At 45.4% G+C, this 23,621-nt stretch overlaps 1 protein-coding gene across 1 annotated transcript in view; it reads right to left on the reverse strand.

The window, feature by feature from the left end:
• The window catches only part of ERAP1 (endoplasmic reticulum aminopeptidase 1), a 507,475-nt gene that overhangs the window by 22,884 nt on the left and 460,970 nt on the right, over positions 1 to 23,621 (reverse strand). Inside the window, exons 16-17 of the mRNA XM_086960958.1 lie at positions 21,558 to 21,719; positions 1,530 to 1,670 (exon numbers count right to left, since the gene is read on the reverse strand). Coding sequence (XP_086817084.1) covers positions 1,530 to 1,670; positions 21,558 to 21,719 — 303 coding nt within the window. The remainder of the gene's footprint in view (positions 1 to 1,529; positions 1,671 to 21,557; positions 21,720 to 23,621) is intronic.

The following is a 23,621-nucleotide window of genomic DNA, read 5'->3' on the forward strand; positions in this document are numbered from 1 at the left end:
AAGCCAGTAGCTGATTCTTGACCAAGTGTTATGCGCCGTGGACGTGCAAGTGCCCTCTCTACGTCTGTCATTTCGCATTTGCCAGATATCAGTCATGTCCCGAGCATCCATGCCCTCCTGCAGAATTTTAGCTGATTGTTTGCCATACCGATAATTTCCGGTCGACCTATCCAGGGTTGGGTCAAGGCACGTATTAAAGTTCCCTCCCCATACGATAGTTGAACTGGGTAATTCTCTTAGCTTGGACTATATGGCTGCATAGAAACCGGGGTCGTCAGTATTTGGGCAATAGGACGCCACAACTCTCAGTATTGTACCCCCGAAATCCACATGCACTATCACATAACAGCCTGATCGTCTTTGAATGCAGTTAGCGGCTGAAAGGGGGTGCCCCGCCTGACCAGTATCATCACGCCCCTAGCATACGTGGAGAATAAGAACGCCATACGAAATGTCGCCCATCTCGCGCCCACTCTAGCCTCCGTGTATGTGGTGAGGTGTGTTTCTTTCATGCAGGCGACATCTACGCTGTGCCGGTCCAAATATGCCAATAGTCTCCGTATTTTCTGCGGGTTTTGTAGTCCGCGAATATTTCATGACAGAAATGTTAATTTGCGGGTAGACATTCCCCATGTTACCCGTGGTTAACACCTTCCCAGTGTAGATCCTCACCTCTTTTAATACCATGTGTGATTGACAAGCAATACATGTGTGTTCACTCAATGTTGACCAGACAATTTTTTGTAAAGACCCGCCCCCCACCCTCCTCCCAAAACATCCATCCATCATTCCATTGTGCCCTCCACCCCCCCAGCAACAACAACAAAAGAAAATGAATGAAAGAACAAAAAAAAGAACCATGAAGAAACTGTTGTGGTTCACACTGAGGGACTGAGGAGTTAGATCTGCCACCCAGTTTCTTGTGGAGTAATCCACATGGGTAACGCCCAGTAACTTGCATATCAGAAGCTAAACATATCACTATATACTTACCAATATATTCCAGTGAGTTAGTGGCTCAGAAAGAGCTAAATATCCATAAACCAAAGAGACCCAAAAAGTGGCCGCATATACATGAATCAAAAAAGTGGAGTGTCAATTTAGGATATCAATCAGAAAGAAGAAAAAGGGAAAACTTGTCTCTTGACTTATCTGGTCCTGGGCGACTACTGCTCCGTGCACTCCGGTGCAGGCCTTCAGGATCGCCCACCCCGTGGTCAACAGAAATGTTCTCGCAGCATTGCACAGGACGAACACCACAGCCTCCTCATCCGATACCCTGTGGTTGAACTGTCTCCACATCACCAGGAGAGTTAATGCTTAAAAAAGTATCAGGTAGGCACAGACACATTTTTATGCATGGATGTCTGGTTTAAACAGAACCAGTTTCTAAGCTTCCACCCATTTCACATGTGTGAATACTGGACCTGTGTGTTGCCAGGCCCTTGCTGCACATCCAGGATGTACAAAATGCGCATTCCAGATATGAGAAAAATTAAGTGAAGTAATTAAATACAGAAGTCACTTACTTATCGACAATCGTGTTCCAATTTTTCGTAAAGAATTGCCAAGCCAAAGAATAACCCGATGGGTTTTTGCCAACAACCGTGACAATATAAGGAAGGTCTTGGGTTTTTACAACATCATCCATCAGACTTTGTTCCATCATCCTAGAAGGGACAGTAGGGTACAAGGACTGGTTAATTACTCTCTCTCTATTTCTACATCTTGGCAGAGTATATAAACTTCATTACTTTCAAACTAGGGGTAGGATGCAATTCTTTCAACTAAAATAAAAAATGTTTCACTGTTGTGCCTTTAACATATAGTTCATGGGATTCTGTAATCCCTGTATAAATGGATGTCTCTAATTTATTTAGAATTGCCAACTTTTGACGCACTCAGTTGACTATAAGGAAAATAAGTCAGAACTCGACTATTATGAGTTATTACAGCTGAGTTCTGATGTCACAATACCTGCTGCCAGAATCAGTAGCCAACGTGAAAGGTAGGTAAGGTCACTGAGGATAATTGAACTAGTGGTTTAAAGCAATGAAAACAGAACATCACATTTTTTTTGTTCTGCTCTACCTTTATAGCTAACAATGACAAGCAGACAGAATATGTTTAATTGTTGCACTCCTTAAACAGAGAAAAGCTAGAACCTTTCTACATGGTTCTACACATTTTGAGCTACTGCTGCTTTTTTTAATTTCTAAAAACTGACTTGTACTGAACTGTTTCAAACATCTGTTTGCAGCAAATTTCTAAGAGGTTTTAGATGTGTATCACTTTGCAGTAGAGGTTTAATTTTTAATCTTCATGTGTGTAAACATGCTCGCTCTTTCATATGAGGGATCTTCTCACTAAGGTTTTAAGTGTTTTGTAGGAAAGTGATGGAGTGACCATGTAATATATGGGATAAAGTACCCCCCGGCACACATGATAAGGATATTGCAAGTCACCTCAGTGTTCCAAAACCTTATAAAGGAACTCGGCCTTCAGCCTCATTCTTCTATATGGTTATCAAACTCCTCTATGACTTGTAATTTCCTTCCCAAAGAGGTACTACATTGTGAGAGAAATGTTATTGGTATATTAATCTGTGCTGGGCTTTATCCTGTCCTATTACTTTTTTCATTAATGGGGTGTGCTTTTAAAAAAAGAAATCAACTGCATTAAACAGCCGGCACTTGCTGAGTTCATGTGCTTTTTATTGTTTAATATTTGATTGCCCCCTCTGTCATCCTGTTAGAGCCCACAGTGACATCAAGGCTTCCCCCTGCTAGCCATTCGTGTGCCATGGCGAAGGAGCACTATAGTTTCTTGCAACTAATGTGCATTGTGGGAGATAAATGGTGCCTCAACGTAGGCCAGCCCGTCTGTGCCAATCTGTGCCTGGACGGCCCCAGGGACACTGTCCTCTTTAATCCAAAGGGTAAGAAATACCAATATACACGCACCAAGCTTATGGGCTGTAGCACTAAACCAGGGAAACTGATTGCAGTGCCATGACAATGCTTGTCCACATTGGATGTGCCATTCCCTGATCCTAATTCTAATAAATGTGGCATGGCTCAAGGAGCCCCTGGCTCCAAAGTGATCTCCTGTGCCTTGATTAATGCCCAGTCAATGATCAAGCATAGTTTTGAAATGTATGAGCTGATTATGGCCCAGAACTTGGACTGCTTCTTTATTGCAGAGACCTGGGAAAGATATGATTCTGGCCCAAATCTCTTAGCCAGTGTTCCACCAGGTTATGCAATCACTAGGGTAGACAGATCTTTGCGGGCTGGCCATGATCTCTTAAGAATATTTTAATTGCACTTCAGAGCCGGCAGGTCCGGTATCATTTGATATTTATAAAATGGCATATTTCAGAGTTAACGTCATCATCAACTCCATTTTCCAGGGGCTTTTAATCTATCACCCTCTGGACTTTTGCCCCCAGGTCAGTGAGGCTTGGAGTTTAGCATTAGAACATTATATTGCCTGCCCCAATTTTTCTATTCTTGGGAATTTCAATTTTTATCTGGAGGACACTGGTTTATATGGACTCCACAGGTTTTCTGGATCTTATGAGTGAGTCAGACAATTGGTGAATTTTCCTACTCATTGCACAGGACATACCTTAGACGACATCTTTGCTAATCATGAGGCCCTGGCACTGGGAGATCCTCTCTCCCTCCACTGGACTGACCACACTGTGGCACCTTTTACTATTAGCCTTCAGAAAGCAAACAGTAAGTCACAGAGTAAAATTACCTAGCTGAGGAGGTGGAATACAATTCTGCTAAGAACCTTGATGCTGCACTGGATGAATCCTTAGATAGGTATAACAGTTCCTAGCAATATACTGCAGAGCATTTCCACATGTAGGTGGAGAACACCATGGATCAACTAGCTCTGTTTGAATATAAGAAAGTGAATAGATCCGGAGCTTCCCCTCCATGGTTCTCTGAGGCTCTTAAAGAGCACAGAAGTCTATGCAGGAGGCAAGAACAGAGGTGGTGGCTTGTTTCCTCCTCTGAAGGTAAAGATAAGCATAAAGAACTGATGTTCAGTTATAAATGTGCTATCAGACCAGCTAAGTCCTTCAACTTCACCACAAAAACCAGGTTGGCTGCTAAGAACCCTCAAGAACTTTTCAAAGTTCTTAAAAATCTTTCTACTCCCCATGCCCAGCAAGCCACCGAAAGTTCCCAGAATTTATGTAACAACGTGGCAGCCTATTTAAGGGACAAAATTCTGAAGATTGTTGTTTGTTTCAGTCAGGACGAAGATTGTTCACCTGTAGATATTGATGAGTAAGACATCAACAGCTCCCCTATTTCCACTATGTCTGTTTTTCCCATGATTTTGTGTACCCTGGTGCAGCAGTTTATTCTTCGGTTGAATTACGGTTCTTTGGCCACTCTTGCCCGTCCCGCATTGTGCAGTTAGATTTTGATTGGATTTCTGGTTTCCTTTTAAAAGTTTAAAATCGACTCCTTTCAACAGTTATCTTCCCCCAATAATGGAAGGAGGCTACTTTGGTCCCCCTTAAAACGAAACCTACCGGAGCTCCCGAAGAAGTTAATAATCTCTGCCCATATCTCTCCTTCTTGTAACAGCCAAGATATTAGAAAAATATTTGAATTAAGAGCTGGTACCATTCTTAGATTCTCAAGATCTACTGGATCCTTCCGAGAATGGCTTTCAGAGGAGCCATAGTGCTGAATCCGCTATGCTGGCTGCAACTGACAATATTCGTCATCAGTTGGACCAGGGGGGACTTTAAGACGGGCTCCTTCCAGCTACTGTGTGGGATGAAAAGGGGCTCTTCACTTAGCCCAACTCTGTTTGATCTTTATTTCGCCCCTTCAGCCAGATTGATTCGATCCCATGGCTTCCAAGTACCATCATATGCGGATGACGTGCAAATTGGGGTGTCCATTACTGACGATGTTACTGTGGTGGCAGAGAGTTTTAAATAGTATTTGGTGGACAGTAACAACTGGATTAAGGGGAATTGGCTTAAATTGAATATCAAAAAGACTGAGATCTTGGTTTTTGGTGAGAAAAGATTGGTGTGGTCAGAGCTTTGGTGGTCAGAGATCTGTGGCCCTCTCCTGGTCATGGAGGCTAAAAGTTTAGGGATTGTCCTTGACACCTCCCTTTCCTTTGATACTCAGGTGGAGAGGACTGTCAGTTCCTATTTTCTCACCACTAAAATCTTGAGGAAGGTCTTTCCTTTCATCCCTACCAAGCTTACAGTTGCTGTGATCACTGCACTCATTAATTCATGCATAGACCACTGTAATGCCCTGTAGCTCAATATTAATTGAGGCACTCTAAATTGACTCCAGATAATCCAGAATGCAGCTGTCTGCCAGGTACTGGATGTTCCTAAATGTCTGTCAATCATAGTGGGCATCCGCTCTCTGCACTGGCTGCCGGTCGTGAAGCGTGTGTAGTTTAAAGCTGTTTGTCTAGTTCAAACCGCTCTCCGCTCAGGGCCAGACTGGGAACACAAACCAGCCTTGGAATTTAAGTAGGACCGACCCTTGGGCCGGGTGGGGGGGGAGGTTGGGGAGGGGTTGTTGTTAGTGCTGGTGGGAAACACTGCTGCTACTTGTGTTACAGGTGGCCTACATTGCAGCACTGCTGCAAAACCAGCCCCTCGTACCAAAAATGGCCCGCACCAGTCAAAAAACAGCCCCCACCTTCTGGCCCAAAAGGAAAATGCCCGGTGCCCGCTACGGCCAGTCTAACCCTGTCTCCACAGTCTGACCCTGTCTCCACTGCCAGGGGCTGATGCATTTGGGAATGGCGTTCCAATGGTACACGCCCAATAGACAGGAGAGGTCTACCTTTCTAAGAAGGTAGAGGTCTCAAAATTTTAGAATACCGAGGGAGGGGATGGGGGTGAGGAAAGTTCCTTCCACATGGTTGCTGTCAGGCTCTGGAACTCCCTTCCTACTCACATTGCAAGTTTTTCCTCTCGCACAGCTTTTCTTTTTCTTTTTTTTTTGTCCTCATTTGCCACCTAGGTTTTTATGGTGCAAACAAAAGGTATACAAGCGACATGCTGCCTCAGTTTTTAGCAACTGGCAGGGACAGAAATAGGGTATCCGACCTCATCCCTCGGCATTAATCCTTCAACCACATATGATCACCAATTAAAACCTAAAGGGAGGTGGAGGTTGCATCCAAAATATCCCGATTAGACAACCGGGACACGGCATTGCCCAGGAATTGGGTCATAGTGGCGTAATCATTGGACCCGGGAAAAAACAAACAAAAAAAAAAAAAAACCTGGTCGCTCAGTGAACCCACTTTAACAGCTGCCAGAAAACTCTTTTGTTTGGGTTTCCAGACCTAACCAGGTCTAATCTAGAAACCTGCAGTGCAGAGGCGTACCAGTCATCAATAGAGGGAGGTAGAGGTAGAGGATCTTTCCATTTTTTGCATATCTCCCTTCTGGCAAGCAAGATGGAATAAAACACTAACTTCTTCGCCGGACTTTGAACCCCCTCTAGTATTCCAAAAATCACGAGAGGGAGGTCAAGAACTATGTTGGAGTCCAGAGATGACGAAAGGATCTTACTTAAGGCCTCCCAAAACGTGGACAAGTGGGGGCATTCAAAGAACATATGGGAATCAGGGGCAGCCACCAAACCACATTTAGGACAGGCTACTACGCTCCCCATAGCAAATTTTGAGAGCCTTAAAGGGGAATAGTAGGCTCTATGGTGTGTAAAAAGGTGGTTCCTACGTAACCATGCCGGTTTGACAGCATCCCATAACATCTTACACGATGTACTCCAAAGGTCTAGTAAGTTACAGTCACTCATAAGTGGAGACCAAAGCTCGTCTGGTAGCAGGAATGCGCCATCCGTTTCATCCAAGATCAGGTTGTACCATATTGAAATTTCCTTTTTGGCGGGAAGTTTATCTACCAAGAGAGATATTAAGTAGCTGTGCCCTCCTAGAGGAAGTTTGCTTTCTCGGGTAGGCCGGGAGATATATGCATGGGACCAACTAGATATTTGCATATACTTAAGCCTTGCCCACACAGCTTTTCATAAGCACTTGAAAACCTGGATCTTTTTCAGTTGTGATGAATAGGTATTGTTGTCTTTCTTGTGGATGCTTCTTTGGTAAGCTAGCGATTTCACACCTTTGTATAGAACGCGCTCTAGAAGAACAAAAATACAAATATAATGTAGGGCAGTGGGTATTTTATCCCTTATATATCGTGCTGCATGTAATACTTGACTGTCTTAGGACTGAAGAACAGATACGCAAACAATGAGTGAGCCATCTCTTCCGATAGCCTGGACATCAAAATCTGGATCAGATGTAATAGGCAGATTAGTCTTTCGTTTCAGACCTTAATATCTTGCTGCTGGGAGATCAATGTTTGATTAGTTATTAAATAGTTTTGTGAAAGGAAAAGTTGAGATTTTTCAAATAGAAACCAGTTCTTATAACAGAGTTCAGCCACTTGTTTAATCTTGTAATGTGACATTCTCTGGTGCTCTTAAAATATTTAAAAAATGGGAATGGAGCAGAGGCCAGCTCTAGGTATTCACTTGAACATCATTTAACACATTCATGCCCTCACTACACCTCCAGAGTAAAAGTATTATATGCATATATAGGTCATTGATTAAATAATTGTTGGTTATGATTTTTAGCATAACTGTGCATGTATATTATAGGATTGGATGACTAACCTTAAAATCCACCTCATTAGCCCTCAATACAATAATGTGACAGGTAGGTATAGAGATCCAGTCAGGTCACACACTCATGATCCAGTCACCTGCTTGTTAGAAATGGTGGTCTATAGTTGGCAGGTTGTTACCCTGTCCAAGTAGGGACCCTTCCTTCTAGTTAGGATAAGGGAGTTACACTTACAAAATAACCCCTCCTCACCCCCATGGTAGCTTTGCATGAGCAGTCAGACTTATCTCACAGGCAATGTGTAAAGCATTTGCACATAACTGGCAGTAATACAGTGAAAACACTACTAAAGGAAACCACACCAGTTTTAGAAGAATAGCCAATATTTATCTATATAAAACAAGACCAAAATTATAAAAATCAAACATGGAGGTATTTAAGGTATTTAAAATAGTTAAAGCAAAATTAGATTTTAAAAACAGTTCCTTGAAGTCAATAGCTCTGTCTGGGGCTATCACGGCGTTGTCAGTCAACAAATCCAACAGTTCTAGTAGACCGTGGCATCGCAGGCCAGCTACGTTGTCGGGAAGACCCGCAAAACAGTAACTTTAGAAATTCAGGGCTTCAGGGGCCTCGCATTGAGCTTCGAAAAGAGCTGGCGTTGGCTCCAGAGGTCAGTGCAGGAGTAGTCGGGCCCTTGAAGTCACACACGTTGCAGGTCAAACTCCAAGCGGTTGTAGTCTGGCTGCCGCCGTGCATCAGGGCTGCGGTGCGAAGTGCAGCATGCAGTGCCCTCAGGTCGTTAGTGCAGGCAGCGGCTCAGTGATGGCGTCCAGCGGGGTCGGTGACACGAGGGCTGCGGTGCAAAGTGTGGCGGTGCTCGTTGCAGTGCTACCAGGTCACTGTGCAGGCAGTGGGATCATCATTGCTTAAGCGCTATTGTCGGCTGACGAAGGCGCCAATGTCGGTGGGCCAAGGCTGTGGTGTGGGACGGGGAGGTGCATTGTGTAACTTATGAGCGGTGCCCCCTAAATACAGTGCAGGCAGCAGCATCGATGACAGGTTGGAGCATCATCATCGGAGAGACCAGGGCTGCAGTGCGAAGGTGCTTCATGTTCTCCACGAGTGGTGTCCACAGGTCAAGGTGCAGGCAACTGCATTGTGCTGTTATCAGGGATACCAGGGTGGCGGTGTTAAGCGAGGTGGTGCAGAGTGAGGTGACCACAGATCACGGCGCAAGCAGTAACTCGGTGCAGCATTGAACAGCATCGTTGGTGAGACGAGAGTTGCGATGCAAATGTGCCCTCTGCGGTGTCTTCGGGTTACGGAGCCGGCAGCGACATCGTTGACGGCGTCAGGTTGCTTTTTCTTCTGTTGCAGCACAAAACACACAGTTCTCAGTGCTTGTAGCAGATTAACTTGAAGTATTTGCTGTTCCTGAGACTTCCTGAACAGGGACAAGCTCTACCTCAAGCCCTTGGAGAAACTCAGGCAAATAGAATGCAGAAAGTCCAGTCCAGTCCTTTCACTGCTCAAGACAGAGTAGCCACTACAGGCCAACACAGCAAAGCAGGCAGCAAAGTGGTAGTTGATCCTCAAAGCTTCTCCAGCTCTTCTTCTTGGCAGGTGCATTGATCCAAAAGAGTTCTAAACTTCTGGGGTCAGGGCCCCAATATTTATATCACATGTTCCTTTGAAGTTGGCACAAAGTTCCACTTTAATACATAAATAATTTCTGCATGACTTAGGCCAGGTTCACTCCGAAAGGAGGAGACAGCTTTGTGGAAGGCAGTCACATTCCATTCAGGTGCAAGTGACAACTCCTCCCATTAAACTAAATGCAACCAGGTCTATTCAGCCTGGCTATGAGTCACCCAGGCTAGGCAAGGCACACCTCAACCCCTTCTTGTGTCTGTCTAGTGTGATTGTAACATCCCTGCTCCTGTCACTATGAACTCAGACAGTGAATACACAAATGGCAGAGGCACACAGAATAGTAAAGCAAGAAATGCCCACTTTCTAAAAGTGCCATTTTCAACCACACAACATAAAAATGATCTTCACTAACAAATGTATTCTTAAACTCTGAGTTCAGAAAAAGCCTAAACTCAATTTCTCCATCTTGTCCCAATGGAAAGGTATGCTTGTAAGATTTTACAAACTAACTCCCATGTTAGTCTATGGGACAGACAGCATTTCAATAGTGAATTTTCTTTTGCAGTATTTCAGTATCAGGACATGTCACACCCACTAGTATATGTCCTATCTTTCCCATACACTGCACCCTGTCCATGGGGGTACCTTGGGCTTTACTGAAGGGTGTCTTACTTGTAAGAAAAGGGAAGGTTAAGGCATGGCAAGTGGGTGTACTTGCCGGGTGGACACAACAGTAGAAACTGTGCGCAGACACTGCTGTGGCAGGTCTGAGAACCCTTTGGAAGGCTTCCTGTGTGGATGACACAATCAGTGATGCAGGTCCACTATCATAATTTGGTTTACATGCCCTGGGCACACACAGTGCACTGTACTAGGGACTTAGGAGTACATTAAATAAGCAAATCATGGAAACACCAATCCACAAACACAATTTACAGCAGGAGCACTTGCACTTTAGTACTGACCAGCAGTATTAAAGTATGCAGAGACACTAAACCTGCATAAACAAGATCAAGAGTACCACAAAGACCAGGAGGTCAGAAGCAATAATACAGGGGAAACAAGCCAAAATATGTCAGGTCTAACACTGCTGTAGTATAAAAGCAGTTTCCAAGTTGTGCTGGGCTGTGGATCATACTGCATCATCACAAAAAGGACAACAGATAGGGCAGGATGTTGAAAGATAGAAAAGAGCCTAGAAGCTCCAAGGTTATTTAGATAAGAAAAATACTTTTTTTTAAATTTGTTTATTGAAATTTCAAAAAGGGACAAACAATAAAGCATGATACGACACAGTCATATGTGTGAGTACATTTGGCAGCAACGTAAAATGTCAGCATGGTAAAATCATCAGCAATAATGCATACTTCTACATAGCAGAATCAGGAAACAAAAAAGGCCAATCAACCCACAGGTCCCAGTCTCCCAGAACTTAGTCGCTCAGGGTATACAGTACAATCGTAGGACAAAACACAGTATTACACACATCCCGCCCCAAATCCGTGTCAGTATTTCTGCATAGGGTTCCCTCAATAGCCGGGTCCTCCCTGGCACCCTCTTCACCACAAGCTTCACCATCCCAATTTTGTGCGCCTGACAAAAGTGTGCCGTCAAGTATTAGGGACCAATAATTCTTAGGTCTATTCTTAGGGGGCATTAAGTCGTTGTATAGTTCAGACTGTGTGCAGCAGTATATCAATTCCCTCTTCCATAATTTGAGAGCATGGGGAGGGCCCCTCATCCAGCCCCTTGCAATGCACCACTTGGCGATCAAAAAAGCCATATCTGTAAGTCGCCTATGAGTACGTCTCAAGGGCTTCGAGTAGCCCAAAATGGCTAACAGTGGATCTGGGACTAGGGATAAAAGCAACACTCTGTTGATTTCCTCATAAACTGCCCGCCAGAAGGAGAAGACCATAGGGCAAGACCAGGCTACATGCAGAAAATCCGCCAAAAGGGCCCACATCGCTCACACTCAGAGGACTCACGCAGCCGATACCTGTGGAGTCTCTCTGGGGTGTAATAAGTCCTATTCAAGAAATTAAAATGTATGAGTCTGTGGCTTCCATTGAGCGAGATCTTCCTAGTGCTAGTGCAACAGTATTGCCACATTTCCTCACCTAGTTCGATTCGCAAGTCATGCTGCCAAGCCAATCTCGGTTTTGTGTACTCTGTATATTTTTCGGAAACAGCTATCCTATAGAGATTAGTCATCAACTTCCCCGGGGTCTTGGCATTCACCACATATTCAAATGCTGCAACCGTCACTGGCTCCTCCATGTCGTCCCCCAGGAGTTCCCTCAAAGCGTGTCGTACCCTATGAAACTGGAAGCGTGCTAACAGTGGTGGGTTCTCCTCTTCATGAATAATGTCATCCCAATGGCGCACCCTGCCCCCTTCAAATAAGTCTCCCATAGTGTGTATTTGTAGCTGATGTAGAGCCAGTATCACTCCCTTCTCTCTACATGGAGCTAACCAATGGCACCATTCAATCGCTGCCTTCGGGGAGTATAACAATGAACATGCCTGAATTTCCATCATGTAACGCCAAGCGCGTGTGACCGAAGTCAGAGAGTCGAGTATGCCTGTGCGGTGATCTCTAGACTGCGTCAACAGAGCTGGCAGAGGGGTCGGATCCGCAACAATCCGCTCAATACGAACATAAGAAGCATCCTGCGGGCCGTGTATCCAGGAATAGGCATGAGCTCTCTGCGCAGCCCGGTAATAAAGCTCCATGTCCGGTGCGTTCAGACCTCCCGCCGCGTATGGGCGTGTTAAGATGTTCCAGGCAATCCTAGGTTGCTTTCCCGCCCATGCAAGATGAACCAATAAGGGTTGAAGCCTGCGAAAAAAGTGGGAAGAGAAGACCATAGGGACATTACTAAATAAAAAGAGAAATCGAGGAAGTATCACCATTTTCATTAGGGAAATACGCCCCAACAGCGAAAACGGAAGAGAGATCCATTCACCTAGGTCGTCTTCCAATTTAGATATAGCACAGCCATAGTTTTCCATAAGAACGATCTCAGAGTCCGTATGTAAGCGTATTCCGAGGTATCTAACCGCCTCCGTAGTCCACTGAAGTGGATACTCCGGCTCAAATCTCTCCGTGGCGGGCGTCAAAAGGAACATGATAGATTTTGTCCAGTTAACCTGTATGCCCGAGAGGGATCCGAAGAGAACCACCTCATGCAGAACCGAAGGGTGGTGCGTAGTAGAGTCCCTGACGTATAGCAGCATATCGTCCGCATAGGTAGATACAATTAAGTTGTATGTAGGGAATCGGATGCCTTTGTGACTGTGATACTCTCGTAGAGCACACGCAAGTGGCTCGGCTGCTAAAGCATAGAGAACCGGGGACAGGGGGCATCCCTGCCTCGTTCCTCTGCCTATAGCAATGGGTTCCGAAACCAGTGGCCCTATGCGGATGCGTGCCGTCGGCAAAGAATACAATACTGCCAAAAGTTGTAAAAACAGTTGCCCCACTCCCATCCTGCTCAGAACCTGATGTAGGAACGCCCATTCAACCGAGTCGAATGCCTTCTCCATGTCTAAGAAGACCGCCACAGCCGACACCTCCGGGCATGTGTGCTGGAACGCAGCAAAGACAGTTCTAATGTTGTACGTAAGGTTGCGCGTTGGGACATAGCCTGATTGTTCTGGGGCCACCAAAGACGTGACCAAAGGTTGAAGACGATTGGAAAGGAGCTTAGCGAAAATTTTTGTGTCAACATTCATGAGAGAGAGCGGGCGGTACGAGGCACAATAACTAGGATTCTTGCCCGGTTTTAAAATTGCAACAATAATAGCCTCTCTCATGGAAGGTGGCATTGTACCCGAGTTGGCCATGTCATCAAATAAAGTAAGCAAGTGTGGTATCAGAAGATCAGAGGAAGCCTTATAAAAGGCCACCGAAAGGCCATCACTTCCCGGCGCACTCCCACTTTTCATGGATGTCAAAGCCAACACAACCTCATCCCTATCAAATGGCCGAGCAATGAATTCGCGATGCAGGTTTGAGAGCCATGGAAGCTCAATATGAGATAAATAATCAATGATACGCTCCTCTGGAGCAGGGCCTCTCGACGGATACAATTTTGCATAATAAGCACAAAAGCGTTCCGTGACTAGCTCGTTCGTAAGTGGAACATCCGTGGCCTCTGATCTCAGCACCGGAATAGAGGTACTATCCCTACCGCATTTGGCTAAACGAGCCAGAACCAAATCCGGACATTCGCCTTCACAATATCTCCGACCCGTGGCGTACTTCCCCAGATGCTTGATCTCCGAGTCTGCCTCCTCATTATACTCTCGAAGGACCCCCGCTATATCCTGATCTAGAGACTCATCACCAGTCTGCGTCCTTAGTGTTTCCAAGTCCTTAAGTTGATTTTCCAATATTTCAAGCCTGCCCCTAATCGATTTCAGGACGCCTGCATGCTTGGAGATAGTGACCCCCCTAGCGTATAGTTTAAACGCCTCCCAAACCGATTGAAATGAATCGACCGACCCTACATTAGTTTCAAAGAAGACCTCCATAGCAGTAAGCAGTTCCTCCTTAAAGAGGGAATCCAGCAGGGAGTACGGAGGGAAGCGCCAAGCAAAGGGCGGAATCCTACGCGCAGGCATGTCACAAGTCATCAAGACCGGCGAGTGGGCGGAATAGGTGCGTGGCAGAACTTTACCGGATCGTACACTAGGGAGAAAGAAAGTCGACACAAACCAATAGTCTATCCTCGTATGGATATTATGGGGAGCCGAGTAATGAGTATACCCGCCCTGCGCCGGGTGTCTGTGGCGCCAGACATCTGCTAAGTCCATATTGGTGAGTTGCGTGGAGAGTATCCGCGCAGAGGCTGAAGGAGGACGCGTCGGGCCATCCGATATGTCCAATCCCAGATGCAGCGTCAAATTAAAGTCCTCTCCCCAGCAGATCAGTTTGTCAGCACACGTGTTAATCTTTGCTACCAGGTCCGTATAAAAGTCCGGGAAGTCGAAGTTAGGGCCATATGTGTTCACTATGCACATGTCCGCGCCTTTGCCATAGCAGCTAGTGATCGTATAACGACCTGCTCTGTCCGTTACTAGCGGCGTCCACCTTAAGGAGGACTTCGGGTTGAACCAAGTGAGGACCCCTCTAGCATGAGTGGTAAATCCAGCAGCGTGAACGTTGCCCCCAAGCCCCCTGTATCTAAGAATGGGACTGTCTAATGGGAGGTGTGTTTCTTGCAAGAGAGCGATGTCTATCTTTTGTCTGGCTAAATATTGGAGGACTTTCCGCACTTTACGATAGTCGTTAAGCCCCCGTACATTCCAGGTCAGGAACCGTAACGTGTCAGGAGATTCGCCCCCCTACTGTCATTGCATCTGCCATAGTGAGTGTGGTAGGGTCACCCCTAACATGTCAGATCAGAAAAATACTTGCATCTGACAAATTAAAAAGTATTATCCAGGCATAAGGGAGTTGGTAGGTATGTAATACACTTCAGTGGACAAGGGGCCACACTCCTGCTGTAACTCCAGGCTGGGAATTAAGAAAGGATACCCAACCTCTCAAGGGAACTTGGGATCTTACACAATACTCAAATGCTGTGTGCTCCACCTGCTGCTATGAGGCTCATATTACTTTTCCTGGGCCTACTATGCATGGGAACACTGTCATTGAACAAGGACATAGGCAGCACATGTTCCCAAGTCAAGAGGCGGGTCTACATGTGTTTGCTACCAAATTGGTCTTTTGATAAAAATAAAACAGAAAATATGAGAACCAAAAGCTTTGAAAAAAGAAAGTCCCAGAGTAAGGGCCATATATTGTGGGCCTCATTGACAAACAGAGACATATGTGTGAGGAATGACAGCATCACAAGTGCACAAAATGTATATTTGAATATTTTAGGCCACATCACAGGGTGGGGGCATTGTGTGGCAGTGGAAATGTAATGACATCGCAGAAATATAAATTGGAAACAAACATCACTAGGAAGCCAAAAAAGTAGATACAAAAAGGAGAAGGGAAGGTAGTAAAGGGTAAGAGTTAAGGGAATGTTAATTAAAAAAGGCAAGGGGGAACTTGATCTCCAAAAACAGTTAGGAAGTATGACATAGCATGCCTCAAAAGTAAGTTACTTAGCCATATAGGTGTTACTCCAGCTTTAAATAATTTTATAGAATTACATGCTATTTACCTATTCCCCCAAATTGAATTTGGAATCCTCTAGTGAAAAACATGCATCAAATGATGTATTGTAGCAACGTGGCTCTTTTCTACCCGGTGTAGCTCATCTTTGGCAATACTGCCCTATCATGCAGAGATCCTATGCTCTAGCACCTCCCTTGCTGAGATTTTTGAATACTGTATGTAAGCATGCAGTGCCATAAAACAACGAAATAAAACAAGTTGCAGGAAGGTGAGAGCGTTGCATGTGAAACCATAAAAGTTACCAATGACAGAGAACTAGCTTTATAGGTAAGTACATTATTCTTCTCATGCATTTGATTTTTTTTATATTTGCATGTTATTTGAATAGAAAGCAAAGCACTATATACGTGAAAAATTAACAAAGAGCTACAGATCATCACTGAAATAGATTCCTTAGAACTTACAGTCCCACTATACCACCAGCCTTCAAGCCTGCATTGAAGTACTAATGCTTAGAGAAAGTCAATGATGATTACCAGGTGGCTGCTTTACAGATGTTGAGCAGTGGAACTCTCCATTAAACATTCTTGTGCTGAGAAGGTAGTAACTCTCTCAAATAACCTTCTTTCTATATAGTGGTTGCAGAAACCCATCCCATCGAGTAAGGGTGGCTTTGACCACCTGCTGCCCATTGCAAGGATGTCCAAATGTCAAACGGTTCAGTCTGAGATCAGAGTGTCCTATTAGTGTAATGATAACCTGCTCTTTTGAAGTCCAGGTTATGCAGACTGTCTCTACCCCATATCTAGGTGTTTTGAAGCACACTGGCAAATATATCTTGTAGTTGACAAGAAATGTATACACCACCTTTGGAGTAAATGTCCCGCATACTGGGAACATGAACTTGCCAAGGTGACAATTGATGTATGGGCCTTGGAAAAGAATGCTTGACTCTGCAATACCCTCCTGGCTGAAGGGAGAGTCACAGGGAAGGTCGTTTTGCAAGTAAGACGTGATCAGAGTCATCACTCAGTCTGAAAGTCTTAGAAAGTACAACTGTTAATGGCAGGAAGACCAGTCTCTTGACTGATAGAAAAACCCATAGTAAGCAATTCAGAAAGACACTAATCACAGGTAGAACAAATAGGGTGTTCTATCTAGGCCCGTTCCTGTAGTTTAATACTGGTGTAAGATGCACTCTTACTTATGAGACCCACAGCTCAGGCATGGACAGCTATGTTCAGTAATAAATTATGTGTTTCATGTAGCATGGAAATTATGCCATTCTGCAAGCACCACACATATACCTCTTCCTTTTCTGATAATATGCAAGGTGGATAGACTCTGGTGTGGAGTAGGTAAGCACCACCATGCACTGCAGGGACAAATCGAATTGCCAAAACTCTAGGACTGCAGCTGCCAAGCTGAAAGCTTCAGTGAGGCTGGGTTATGGTGCAGAATCCTGTTCACATCCCGCTGAGTAGTTGCGGAACCAGGATTGCCCTGTCCAATTCTAGACAACCCGAATCATTCAGCAAGTGCACTCTAACATTCTACACACCACCAAGTACAGCAGGATTGGCAGGAATGTATGTGAGATTGTTTTACTTTTAGAATGATAAAACATGGATTTGAACATTCCTTCTAAGAATAAGTTCCAGCATAAATCTGAGATACCACAGAGCTTGGACTATAGAATGGGAGTCAGTAAAGGGCATTAGCTGTCTCAGAAAATGGAAAGAGCTGAACTGATCACTGTTGAGAATCAAGCCAGAAACTGGGAGGGGAAAACACCATCAGTGACAAGGTCGTTTAAAGAAATCTTAGCACTCAATTTCGTAACAGGACCTGCAAGTCTTGCTGGTGTTGAGTTTAAGATGAACGATGCAGCCCATATCCTTCTGGAGCAGTGCTTGGACATATACTAGTGGGCGAAAACAGAGGAAATGTATTGATTGCTGCTACTTTTAAAATGCTATATCTGCACAAAAACCTCTCTGCATGTTGTTCTATTTAACCTGTGTAACACTGTCCTTTGTTTCTAAAACTCTGCCAGTGCCTCGCTCTGATCGGCCAGTTTCAGCCAAATCAAAGACCAGCCTGGGAGGAGCCAGTTGTGCCCCCCCCCAGGCGTTAAATGCACGCTGCAGCACGGGCGCGCAGCTGGCGCGCTAAAGGCAAGCCCGTCTGAGGCCTCCACGCGTGGATGTCGCCAGGAGCCAAGCATTCTGCTCCACCTTCATCCCACAGTTAGTCTACTCGCTTGAATCATCATTTGCTCTACGATATCAAGCTTCCTGTGGTAAAAACAACTGGGCACCCAATGCCTGCCCCATACATTGTAATCAGTGCACCTTCAAGGTCAGGCCTGGTCTGCGCTCTGTAGCCTCCACCTCCAAAGCGAAGGATTATAACATCTGTAGTCTAAACTGCTGCTCTCTGACATGAAGGGTCTCCAGAGGTCCTATTTCCCACAGAGGCGTGGCTCTCCTAGGATTCAGTTGGCCTACTAGCCTTAGCCCTTCCTGTTGGTTATGCCATGAACAACTTGAATAGAGCAGGGGGAGAGGCGATGGCATTGCAATTATATACAAAACAGCCTGTACCTGTAACCTTACCCCTAAATACATCCCCAATTGTGAATTCTGACTTTTTAAAATTGCGCTGACTCACAATTTGACACTTTCTGGGCTACTCATTTACCGCCCGAATGGCCCATCAAAAATCTTCAGAGAACGCCTAGCTAATTCCACCACTACACTAGCTCTTCAGACAGCCAACTTTAACGTCATAGCTGATCTGAACCTTCATCTGGAGTCACAGGAGGCTGTTGACATTCTCAATTTCCTTGGCAACATGGCAGCTTGCCAACTGATTCAACTGGTGCCAGGGCCAATCCACTTAGCTGGACACCTCCCGGACCCTATCTTTTCGAGTCTTCAGTCCTTAGAGGTGTAGGCCCCCTTTCCTATGTTCTGGACCGATTATTCCCTCATTTCCTACTAATATCACTATCTGGCCTCAAAACGCAACCTCACCGCAACCCCTCACTCAAACGTCCTTAGCGCAAACTGGACCCTGCTGCCTTTAAAGCTGCCCTAAGTACCCAGCTCCCAGAATGGCCCACTAATATTGAAGCAGCTAATAAATCTTTCCTGGGGTGGGTCACTCAAGCACTGGATAACTGCATCCCGGTCAAATTAACCCACCCCAAATGTGCGTGGGCTAATACCTGATTTGATGAGCCACTAACTACAACTAGGAAGAATTGTAAGGTCCTAGAACTGGCATCGAGACGGTCCTGCGATCTTTTGGCTAAAGCATGGTATAGAACTGCGATCAAAGCATACCATAAACTGGTCTGCAAGACTAGGGTCTCAAACTATGCCAACATGATCACTTCTAGTAGCAACCCCACCAAAACTATTTTTACACTCTCGAAGGATATGGCAAAATCGTCTCCTGCCCCTGACAGTACCATATCCTCCAATTTGCAGTGCAAAGTACTGGCTACATTTTTAATTAATAAGGTTGAGCATATTTACCGCAGTTTCTGCCCTGGGGATACTTCTCCCTGCCCTGGGAGGAGTCTGCCCCTGGACTCTGAGACCCACTCCCTTTCCTCTTTTCCTCCTATTTATCCCAAAGCACTGGAAACTCTGTTTGTCAAGGTAAAATCAGGGTCTCAAGAGGATCCTTTGAAACCTGACTTTTTTAATAAAAGTAAACAAATGTCTTCTACCTGAGTGCCTGGAGTTGATCAATCTGTCCCTATCCTTGGCCTCAATACCCAAGTCGTGGAAACACGCCAAAGTTGTTCCTTTGCTGAAAAAGCCAACATTGGAAATGTCCAAGCCGGAAAACGTTTGACCGATTTCTCTGCTCCCGTTTCTATCCAGAATCATAGAATCCTATGTCAACACTATTTTAACCCAATACCTGGAAGTCAATTCAGAATCCATCTCAAAATGGTTTCCGGCCACAGCATAGCACCGAGTCCACTTTGCTGGCAGTTACAGAACAGCTACGGTCCTCTTTGAATGAGGGCAGAACCCGGGCATGGATTCGGCTTGATCTGAGTGCAGCCTTCGACACGGTCTCACATAAGATGCTGCTCCACCAGCTGATGGAGATCGGTGTCGATGGCAAGGCCCTCTCCTGGTTCTCGTCTTTTTGACTGACCGGACCATTCAAGTCAACACCCCCCTCCCTTTGTCCTCCCACACTCACTCGTTATGCTGTGGTGTTCCCCCAGGGTTCAGCATTGAGCCCTACTTTATTTAATGTCTACATCAGACTGTTGGCTCTGATGGCTAAAGCCCAGGGCATCTCTTTGGTGTCATACGTGGATGACACCCAGCTGGTGTTCACCTTCTGTAATAACCCCAGCCAGGACTCAACGAAATTTCAGGAAGTTCTAACTGTCATCTCTGATCAGATGGCTAACAACTATTTGCAGTTGAACTCCGCCAAATCTGAAATCCTCTTGGTGGGCGGGACTCCAATCTCTGGGGCAACCAGTGGTGGCCTCCTGCTCCTGTTGAACAATGAGCTTTCTTTTAAGGCTCATGCTTAATCAGTGGCAGGCAACTGTTTCGGACTGTTACGGGGACTAAAGCCTATCTTAGGTCTTTTCGATTCTCATACTCTGCATTTTATTATCCATTCCACCATCATGGCTAGGTTGGACTACTGCAATGTGCTTCTCCTAGGAGCCAACCAAGCGGTGATCCAAAGGCTCCAAAGTGCTCAGAACGCGGCAGCCCGCGCTCTGTCTGCACTTCCTAAACATTGTCACGTCTCCGATCTCATCCACCGGCTACCCATGGAACAAAGAATTCACTTCAAAGCTCTCTGTATAATCCAAAAGATCTTCGGGCCTTTGTCCTGGGATTCTGAGTGCTATGTGCTCCCCTTATGTACCCACCGCCTCTTTGGCTCAGCAGATCTGCATCTGGCACGAGTGCTTCTGATACAGAGGGCTAGAGAGGACGGCCGCTCGTTCAGAGCACTGGCACCTGCCCTGTAGAACTTCCTACCTCCTTCTATCCGTAGCATCACTGATCATTGGATTTTTAGAAGGATGGTGAAGAACAGACTCTTCTTTAATCTTTAATTTACCTTTATTTCCCACTATACTAGACAGTTAGCGCTGGGACGTCCCATTGCTGAGGCAGCCATGTGATCTATAAATATTTACACATAACATACCATGATTATTTTCCACCACCCACATCTGAAGGTACAACTGAGTGTCTGAGTTGTATTTATGCTTCCTTCATAGCCCAGATATCAAACATGTCCCAAGTGTGATGTTTGGCGGTTGCATGCTCTGGTAAATTTGAGTTCTCCAGCACGGAATCTTTAGTAGATTCATACGCAAACTGAATTTTCTTCCACATCAAGCTGGTCATTCTCTGATAGGAATCAAGGTACATAGTCCTCCAGAAAAACAATGTGCAGCATAAATAGAGCCATTTATTTTCCTATAATGATTCATATAGTCATTGTTTGAAATATTTTTATGTTATGTAATTGATGGAGAAAATGTCCACTACCTAACCCCTTATCTTATACATTGTGTTTTGTTCTTTGCTGTGCATGCCTAAGTAAATGCTTTGTGCTGCCGTTATTTAGTTACAGGAGACACGTTTGTCTACACAGTTGTACGTAAGTCGAAGTGACGTGCCGCTTATGTGGTGATGGGCTGCAGCTATATCCCATGCTCCATCGGTGTCACTATAGTCGCCTTGCTGAACATCTGAGGGTGCTATGAGCACACGCATGCACTGCGGTGATATAGATTTTTTTTTCTTACATGGTGCTCCGAAATAAGTTTTGTACTACATTAAAATTTAATTAAATAATGTGGCATGCAGCATAATTTTCAGAGTAATTGTATTTAATGGGAGAGATACCACTACAATGTATAGTTGGAATTAGAAACAGAACACATTCAACGAGACCAGCCATTTTGATAGCTTTTACTCTTCTGAAATCTGACCTAGAAAAAATAACATTAATGTCCAATTGTTTTATATTGTATACACTTATGACGCCAACAGACACTACAACATTTTGAATTGCTCACCACTGGAGTTTGTCCTTGTTTCGAGTAAGGGTCAATGCAAACTGAATTTCCTGTTTCTCAGCAATAGAGGGGCATGTTCTATATTTTTCAAAAAGAAAATCCCATCCGTCTATATTTTGAGCTCCTGTGGCATAAACGGCCATTTTAACATCGTTCGGCAAGCTGTAAAAATGCAGACATTAAGTTATACACAGCACATCGGAGAAACCAACATTTTCTTAAGATTTACAACTATTCCTCTAAATAACAAGCATTTGCAATGCAATGGTCTCGGCATCATTAAAGGTAGAGCTATTGGCATTGCTCATGACATTTTTTTTTTCTTTAAATCACAAATAATCGGCATTGTCATTAACATTGCCAATACACAGCACTCTGCACTCAACAGCACACAATGCTCTGCACACAATGCTCTGCACACTCACTCTGCACACTCACTCTGCACACTCACTACTCTGCACACTCACTACTCTGCACACTCACTACTCTGCACACTCACTACTCTGCACACTCACTACTCTGCACACTCACTACTCTGCACACTCACTACTCTGCACACTCACTACTCTGCACACTCACTACTCTGCACTCACTACTCTGCACTCACTACTCTGCACTCACTACTCTGCACTCACTACTCTGCACTCACTACTCTGCACTCACTACTCTGCACTCACTACTCTGCACTCACTACTCTGCACTCACTGCTCTGCACCCACTGCTCTGCACCCACTGCTCTGCACCCACTGCTCTGCACCCACTACTCTGCGCTCACTACTCTGCGCTCACTACTCTGCGCTCACTACTCTGCGCTCACTACTCTGCGCTCACTACTCTGCGCTCACTACTCTGCGCTCACTACTCTGCGCTCACTACTCACTACTCTGCGCTCACTACTCACTACTCTGCACTCACTACTCTGCACTCACTACTCTGCACTCACTGCTCTGCACTCACTGCTCTGCACTCACTGCTCTGCACTCACTGCTCTGCACTCACTACTCTGCGCTCACTACTCTGCGCTCACTACTCTGCGCTCACTACTCTGCACTCACTACTCACTACTCTGCACTCACTACTCTGCACTCACTACTCTGCACTCACTACTCTGCACTCACTACTCTGCACTCACTACTCTGCACTCACTACTCTGCACTCACTACTCTGCACTCACTACTCTGCACTCACTACTCTGCACTCACTACTCTGCACTCACTACTCTGCGCTCACTACTCTGCGCTCACTACTCTGCGCTCACTACTCTGCGCTCACTACTCTGCGCTCACTACTCTGCGCTCACTACTCTGCACACACTACTCTGCACACACTACTCTGCACACACTACTCTGCACACACTACTCTGCACACACTACTCTGCACACACTACTCTGCACACACTACTCTGCACACACTACTCTGCACTCACTACTCTGCACACACTACTCTGCACTCACTACTCTGCACTCACTACTCTGCACTCACTACTCTGCACTCACTACTCACTACTCTGCACTCACTACTCACTACTCTGCACTCACTACTCTGCACTCACTACTCTGCACTCACTACTCACTACTCTGCACACACTACTCTGCACTCACTACTCACTACTCTGCACACACTACTCTGCACTCACTACTCACTACTCTGCACACACTACTCTGCACTCACTACTCACTACTCTGCACACACTACTCTGCACTCACTACTCACTACTCTGCACACACTACTCTGCACTCACTACTCTGCACACACTACTCTGCACTCACTACTCACTACTCTGCACTCACTACTCACTGCTCTGCACTCACTGCTCTGCACTCACTACTCTGCACTCACTACTCTGCACTCACTACTCTGCACTCACTACTCTGCACTCACTACTCTGCACTCACTACTCTGCACTCACTACTCTGCACTCACTACTCTGCACTCACTACTCACTGCTCTGCACTCACTACTCTGCACTCACTACTCTGCACTCACTACTCTGCACTCACTACTCTGCACTCACTACTCTGCACTCACTACTCTCCACTCACTACTCACTACTCTCCACTCACT

Source organism: Lissotriton vulgaris, chromosome 3_1, assembly GCF_964263255.1.
Source record: "Lissotriton vulgaris chromosome 3_1, aLisVul1.2, whole genome shotgun sequence".
Classification (NCBI taxonomy): Eukaryota; Metazoa; Chordata; class Amphibia; order Caudata; family Salamandridae; genus Lissotriton; species Lissotriton vulgaris.